Below are 8,043 nucleotides of genomic sequence, written 5' to 3'. Positions count from 1 at the left end.
ATAGCTTTTTTTTTTTTTTAATTTCAAGGTCATATTATTTGGTATTTAAATATTTCAAATAATTTTTTTTTATATATGAAAAACTATTGGTATAAAACTTAATTTTTATGGAGTTTAAACCAATTGGTAGTAATTTGATGTCAAGTATGTGAGATAATAAGTGCTTAAAAATGTAATTTTAGTATAAATATGTAAGTTTGATTTGATCAATCATACGTTAAATGTATATGTAAAAAAAATAAATATCATACTTTCTTCGTCTTTTAATATAAACATAAAATTTTAAAATCTCTATCTAGTACAGTCATGTGATCGAATGCATTATGTTAATATGTTATAATAGATAGTGACAGTACAACTCTTTCATTAAGATAATCAGTGAGTTTTTTCTTTGTGAAAACATGAGAGATGAGCTTGCATGGAAAAAAACGAGTGGTGCCTTTTCAGATAAATCCTTCTGTCAAAAGAATGCTGATAAGAGAGGAATTATTCAAAGGGAATGGAAATGGGTTTGGGGGGTATAGCTCCGCATAAAACGAAAGTGTTGGTATGGCAACTCTTACATGGAAAAGCTGCAGTCAAATGGGACTTAGTGAAGAGAGGAATCATCAACAATGCTGATGCTTTGTGCCCATTGTGTAACGATTCTATGGAAATGGTTGATCATTTATTCATAGGGTGTAAAAGGGTGACAAGTCTTTGGTATGATTGATGTAATGAATGGGGCTTAGCTTGGGTCATGCTAGCAAGATTCAAAGAGCTGATGGTCATATGGAATACCATCAAGATGGAGCTCAATTGTGACAAAATCTGGAAAACAACAATTTTCGCTATTACTTGGACCGTATGGATCGACAGAAATAAGGTGGTTTTTCACAATAAAATATCAGACAAAGAGCTTATATGGGAACTCATTAAATTGAGAGTGGCAATGTGGGTCAATGCTGGATGGAATGACAATGCTGACTCTATTACTGACTTATATAGATTTCCTGCAGTAGGTGTTTCTCAATAGAGGAATGGGAACACAAGACCTCTAACAATATGGGAGAGACCTAGAGCTGGTACGGTCAAATTCAACGTCGATGGTGTTGTTGATGGATGCCCGGTGAAGCGGGGATTGGTGGATTACTTAGGGATGAAAACGGAGAGGTTCTCATCAAATTCTCCAAAGCTTTTGGCAGGGGTGACTCTAACCTGGCAGAATATTTGGGTATCAGGGAAGCTTTCATTTTGTTCTCTAATTCAGTTTGGGCTAGCAGTCATTCTTTATCGATTGAAAGTGACCTCCAAAATGTCATTAGATGGATTAAAGAACCTTCCAAAACACCTTGGAGGTTGAGGAAATGGATGCTGCACATCGAAGTTTTAAAGAAAAGAGTGAATGACTGGCAGATAAGACATACGTTAAGGGAAGGGAACAAAGGAGCCGATCTTTTGGCCAAGGAGGGAGTGGGTAGAGAAGTTGACCTTGTTGAATTATACTACCCTAGGTAAGTTTGTTGCTTGCTGGGCAGATGTCCTCATGTTCCTCTCGCCAGTTAAGGGTGAATTTTGTATTCATGTTTGTGATTCTGCTTTTCCTGTGTCATCACCTTTGGGTGGCTCATCTTTGTTTTCTTTATGGTTTCTGGCACTGAATGGATTGGTATTTTTGTTTCCCTGGTTTTTGGGCTGCTTTCATGGATATCTATGATGAAGAGCATATCTCTTGGACATCCACTGTGTTCCTTCTTTATTCGTTTCAAGGCAGGTATTTTTTGAGAACTCAGCTCATGATGTTTCGATGGGGCCCGGATGAGGAAGGTCACCCCCCTTTTTTATTTTACGGAAAGGCAAAGTGGCCTTAGAGGATGATGCGTTATGCTGGTTGTTATGTGTGTTTTAATGCGACGATTCTGTCCTGGTTCCTGAACCGTTTTTCTGCTCTTTTTGCGTCTTGATGATCGGGAATTACTAAGGTCTTTTTGTTTGATTTTGTGTTCATGATGTTCAGTCCTTTGATTCTTGTCTTTGAATGGGTGTATTGGGAAAGTATACCCTTGATGGGAATGGACATACTAACCAATACTCTTTTTGTTTTTTACTATGGAAGTCTGCCATGATAATTGTAAAGGGGAAGTCTTCTTTCCATTCTTATCAATGAAATCTCTTAATGTTTTTTTTTTAAAAAAAAAGATAGTGACATGATAATATAATTATGTGATAAATTTTATTTATGATTACGTACGATAATGTTATGTTGATATGAAATAAAAAATATATTTTTTTTTATTTTTTAATAGTAACATAATGCCTTAAAATCACTGTATAGAATAATTCCATAATACTATTGTCAATTTAACCTTTAATTATATAAAATTGAAAACATTTGATCATTGATCGCTACAATTAAAATGTTTAACTTTTAATTTAAAAAGTATTTAAATATTTAGCTTCAATTTAAACGTTTAATCTTATTTATTTGACCTTGTTAACTACCATGGAGAGATGAGATGTTACAAATTTCATATGTACTTTTCGTCATCTACTAAAACTAAATTTATAGAGACTAATTTTATAGGATTTTTTTGAAAGTAATTTTATAGGATATTATGGTAATAGATACCTTTTTGGTCTCATTATGTATGCTTTTTATTGATTTTTTGTTAAATAAATTTAAATTTGATTATTATTTTTAATAAAATTATAAATTTTTAAAAATTTAAAATTAGATTTACAAAATTTAATTTTATATAATATTTAGAGTGATCAAAATTAAATTGGACATAATAGTAATAAAGGCATTGACATTTTCTTTTTTCTTTATTGGAAAGCTATTGACTTTTCAGGAACTATACGAGGAAGGCAAGTGTGAATCCAGCCGTCCGATTCTTATCTAGTCTGTTGGGGTTTTCCTACATGTTTTCCGTAGTGGAACGTATTGCCTTTTTTGGCATTGTCGTCTTGCGTTGTCGTCTTCAAACAAAGCCTTCCCATATTGGCTAACCTAGTGAATTTAACTCTGCCCAAGCTTTCAGTTATATTTTTATCATTATCTCAAAGAAGCACCAGAAAGAAAAGAAGAAGATTTTCTAATGGAGAAGTCTGGGTATGGAAGAGATGGGATTTTCAGGTCTTTAAGGCCACCTCTAGTTCTTCCCAAGGATCCAAATCTTTCTATGGTTTCATTTCTGTTCAGAAACGTTTCTTCTTACCCTGACAAACCGGCGCTCATTGATGCTGACACCGAAGAAACTCTCTCTTTCTCTCAGTTTAAATCCGCTGTCATCAAGCTCTCTCATGCCTTTCTCAATCTGGGTATCAGCAAAAACGACCGAGTCTTGATCTTTGCACCCAATTCAATCCAGTACCCTCTTTGTTTCTTTGCTGTAACCGCTATTGGCGCTATTGCTACGACTGCCAACCCCATTTACACTGTCAATGAACTCTCTAAACAAATCAAAGATTCCATTCCGAAGCTTGTTGTAACTGTTCCTGAATTGTTTGACAAAGTTAAAGATTTCAAGCTCCCTGTAATCTTCCTTGGTTCCAAACGGAACCAACAGCCATATGATCCAAAAGATATCCCAAAAATCCTGTCTTTTCATGATCTTCTCGGTTTAGCGGGAAATGTAACGGAGTTTCCCGCGGTTTCTGTTAAGCAGACTGATACAGCATCGCTTTTGTACTCCTCAGGCACGACAGGGGTCAGTAAGGGTGTTGTTTTGACACATAGGAACTTCATTGCAGCGTCTTTGATGGTGACTGTGGATCAAGAACTTGCTGGGGATATGCACCGGGTTTTCTTGTGTGTTTTGCCTATGTTTCATGTGTTTGGATTGGCGGTTATCATGTACGGGCAGCTGCAGAAGGGAAATGCTTTGGTGTCAATGGCAAAGTTCGATTTTGGTTTGTTTTTGAGGAATGTGGAGAAGTACAGAGCAACACATTTGTGGGTTGTGCCTCCAATTGTGCTAGCCATGGCGAAGCAGAGTGTGGTTAAGAACTTTGACCTTTCCTCATTGAAGCAGATTGGTTCTGGTGCTGCGCCTCTGGGGAAGGAGTTGATGGAGGAGTGCGCAAGGAATTTTCCTCAGGCTGTGGTGCTTCAGGTACTTTAGTAGGCAATTATTGATTTAAAGTGAGAAAGAATTTAGACTTGTTCACAAGTTATACTGAAAAGTATAATTTTGATGAAGGGGGAAGAAAGAAAAGAAAGCTAAATTCCCTGCTGTTATGGTCCTTTGTAAGCTTAAAAAATTGCAGTAAACGTCCAAATTGTGTTACAATTCATGCTTTGTGAATTTTCAGAGAAGTTGCCTTATCATTATTAAGCTTTCTGTGGTTTCAGGGCTATGGAATGACTGAAACTTGTGGCATTGTCTCAGTGGAGAATCCTAATGTTGGTGCCCGGCATACTGCTTCAACTGGAATGCTTGCTTCAAGCGTTGAAGCCCAAATAGTCAGAACAGAGACTCTAAAGCCTCTTCCTCCTAATCAGTTAGGAGAAATATGGGTTCGAGGGCCTAATATGATGCAAGGTAATATTGTTTGCTTCTTTCTTCCCAAGGAATTGAAAGAAGATTGATTCTTTGGTATGAACAACAGTCCAAATAGCTATTCAAACTGTCAATTCTTGCTCCGACTTCTAAATTACTCTTAGATTAGTAACTTAATTTCAGCAGATACTATGTTTGATTCTCTCTGAAATTCGATCCCCATGGTCCCCCTTATGCTTCTCTGCTTAAAGTGATGGGCACAGTAAGGGGTGAGCATAGTTTTGTCCTCGTACTTTATGCTTCTCCCACCCCCCAAACGGTGATAGGCAGGGTCTTTGAAAAGAGCACTTTCTGCGGAGCTGCTGATCTATAACAAGCTCTTGCCAAAGTACTACATGCCATTTAAACTGTTATGTTACCGATGTTCTGCTTTGGTCTCAATGAGACATTGAATGACTTCCTTTCTTCAATTTGATTAGTATGACTTCAGGGAAATGTTAGCAGGTTTTCTATCCTGGTTGTTAACCAGTTATCTGATACATTTGAATTTGATCATATGCACAACAATTGCACACTGTAAATGCTAATTCTTTTGCCTCTTTATTGTAACTGCAAGCTATGAATCTCATATATAGATCAGTAAAATTCTTAATAATGATCCTCATTTATTGTGGTTGAGGTTGATTTTATGTAGTCAAATTATATACTATGCGAACAATTAATTAGTTAGGCACTATTAAATAATATTTGGTCAGTTATCTCCAGATTGGTAGTTTTGCAATCAGTAAGCTCTGGCATCTTCTGCTGTTTTTATGTGACACTTCATTTTCAATAACCATTTTCAGGTTACTTCAACAATCCACAGGCAACAAAACTTACAATAGATGGAAAGGGTTGGGTGCATACAGGAGATCTTGGATACTTTGATGAGGATGGGAATCTTTATGTTGTTGACAGAATTAAGGAGTTGATCAAGTACAAAGGTTTCCAGGTGACTTAATTTTATCCCATTTGTTGTAAATAATTTATATGGTTACTTTTCTTTTTCTATCAAATAAAAGTTTGGTGAAAAGAATGAATAACAATAAATGTCAACAAGGATACAAATATGATAGTTTGTACATGCAAGATTTGGTTAAATCATCCTCTATTCCTTTGGGAACAATATTAATAAAATATGTTGCAGAAAAATAACTGATGAGTTTCTTGTTTATGGTTTTTCCTCGTTAATTTTTCTTCCTCAGCAGTATTTCCTAGAATATGGTTGATTCACATAATTGTTTCTTCCTCAGCTGTTGTTGTGCGATGTCCTGTCTGTTGATTTTTCGTCTTTGCTTTTATACTACTCATCTGGGAGAATCTCTTAATTTTGTTGATCATATCTTACTCTATGGGTAATGTTGTTGGTGTACAGAGATGGAATCTCCTCTCTGGTATTTGTAAATCATGGATTAATGTTATCATTCATTCAATATACTTAACTTTTGAAACTTACTTGAGAATTTTATGACTAATGTCCCCAGGGTTGCAATCTCTATGCAAGTGTTAGATTGACTTTTGGGTAGAAAAGATGGTTTCTATGCTGTAATATTCTGGTTTTAATTATTTATATTTCTGGTGGTCCAAAAGGTAATGTGCATCATTTAATGGCTTTGCTTTTAAACTAAAGCATTTTCATTTGCTTCATAATACTCACCAGGTTGCACCAGCAGAACTTGAAGGACTCCTTGTATCTCACCCTGAAATATTGGACGCGGTTGTCATCCCGTAAGTTATACCTGAAAATTTATAACTGTTTGCATCATTTAAATCTGGGATATATCTATGTGGACTTCTGCCTTGTAAAGTCACCGTTGAGAGTTAAAAGACATTTCGACACTACAGATATCCTGATGCTGAAGCTGGCGAGGTCCCAGTTGCATACGTTGTTCGCTCCCCCAGCAGTTCACTGACTGAAGTAGATGTCCAAAATTTTATTGCTAAACAAGTAAGTTAGCCATATAAATCGATAGCTTAGGTCTCTCCTCTTGAAGCAAGTGACCTTTATCTTCGGTTTTGTGATTGTTAATAGGTGATTTGTCTTGAACTAGTAATCCTTTCGTCATTATTTTTTTACCTTGCTTATAAAATTGAATACGTTTATCTTCACAGGTGGCGCCTTTCAAAAGATTACGGAGGGTGACATTTATAAGCAGTGTCCCAAAGTCAGCATCAGGAAAAATCCTGAGGAGAGAACTTATAGAGAAAGTACGATCCAAGATGTGAAAATTCTGTGATTCTGCTTTCCACATAACATGAACACAAACTAGTGATTAAGTTAATGCAACAATCCTATTACAATGAAGAACAGATTGTTGCTAAAAATTATCATGATGGCTGGGACAATAAATGTTTCCGTGCCCCCAAAGTATCCTTGTATTCAATTACCATTAATCCATTATCCTTTGAGCATTATGTCATGATCTGTAATACCGATTAGAATTGCTATTTCTCTTGGTTTGATACGTAAATGTGGAAGATGGGGATTCTAGACCCTATACTTTCTTGCAGGGAAGATGTAGCTGCTTGGTAGTGGTTACTCTGAAGTCCAAAGCAAACAAAAACCATGACTTTATTAGCATGTGCATGTAGTATCTTCTTCCAATCCAGCATCAAACTCCTTCAATGCACAGATTAGCATGTACATGAGGTAGCAAAACAGAGCCCCAATCGTTTCAGTGGAAGGGTCAAAAAATCCCCATAGCTAGATCATGGCTCCAGGGTACCTGCTCTACGCATTTCTGGTCCTTTGGTTGTTTCCGCTGTAGTACAGATATAGGCTTGCTTTACTAGTCCCTATAATCAGCAAGAAAATTAATGGCAGTCATAGATTAATTCTTAGTTGTTTCGAACTCCATATTCTGCAAGCAACTATAAATTATTACATAGAAACAAGAATCAGGTAGCTGATAGCTACTGGGAGTTGGCACGAGCCTTATCCAAGCTTTCTCAGATGGGATTGGCTGTTGGGACCGTATTATAATGTGGTCTACTAAATACTAAGCCTATGGTTGCAATCCATAAATGAAATAACGTGATATATTTTTAATGAAAATGATAATTTAAGTAAATTGATTGGTGATATGGTATTTGTGTATATCTTTTGAAAAAAAAATATTTTTATAAATTTTAAGTACACTCGTTTTAATTTTTTCATTGATTGATTTGATTGTTCGAGTACGACAGAAACTATAAAAAATTAGACTATGGATAGCTTCTACATCAAATATGGCCAGCATTTATTGCATTCATTTTTTTTCTTACTTGTATTATCTGTTATTTGCTCGTGTTTGCTTGGAATGAGACTCTAATTAATGCTACATGATGTTGGCCTATTGTGGTATATAATTCAAGTTCGGACATCTAAACTTGACCACATCCACAAATATGTTTTTTTGCAGATCATAGGCAACATCTGAGCCTCAGTTATTTATGAATTATGATAAGAACAAGCAGCACTGGCAACTGACTGATTACAACAATATGGGTTCGTCTTCGGGTCAAACGTCAATGAAGAAATTAT

General features: G+C 35.9%; 1 protein-coding gene across 1 annotated transcript; it reads left to right on the top strand.

The window, feature by feature from the left end:
* On the top strand, positions 2,946–6,964 carry LOC18590950 (4-coumarate--CoA ligase-like 7). Its single transcript, XM_007016787.2, has 6 exons — positions 2,946–4,094; positions 4,334–4,523; positions 5,327–5,472; positions 6,181–6,248; positions 6,366–6,468; positions 6,633–6,964. The coding sequence occupies exons 1-6, from the start codon at positions 3,078–3,080 to the stop codon at positions 6,744–6,746; spliced, it is 1,638 nt and encodes a 545-aa protein (XP_007016849.2). The 5' UTR covers positions 2,946–3,077; the 3' UTR covers positions 6,747–6,964.

Source organism: Theobroma cacao, chromosome 9 (genome assembly GCF_000208745.1).
Source record: "Theobroma cacao cultivar B97-61/B2 chromosome 9, Criollo_cocoa_genome_V2, whole genome shotgun sequence".
NCBI classification, from domain to species: Eukaryota; Viridiplantae; Streptophyta; class Magnoliopsida; order Malvales; family Malvaceae; genus Theobroma; species Theobroma cacao.
This window is presented reverse-complemented; position numbering and strand designations above follow the sequence as displayed.

Bases quoted from the DNA above. Each gene is read 5' to 3' on its own strand.
- LOC18590950 (XM_007016787.2), top strand. From the start codon at position 3,078: ATGGAGAAGTCTGGGTATGGAAGAGATGGGATTTTCAGGTCTTTAAGG. The intron at 4,095-4,333 runs GTACTTTAGTAG...CTGTGGTTTCAG, and splicing joins CTCAGGCTGTGGTGCTTCAG to GGCTATGGAATGACTGAAAC. The intron at 5,473-6,180 runs GTGACTTAATTT...AATACTCACCAG, and splicing joins TCAAGTACAAAGGTTTCCAG to GTTGCACCAGCAGAACTTGA.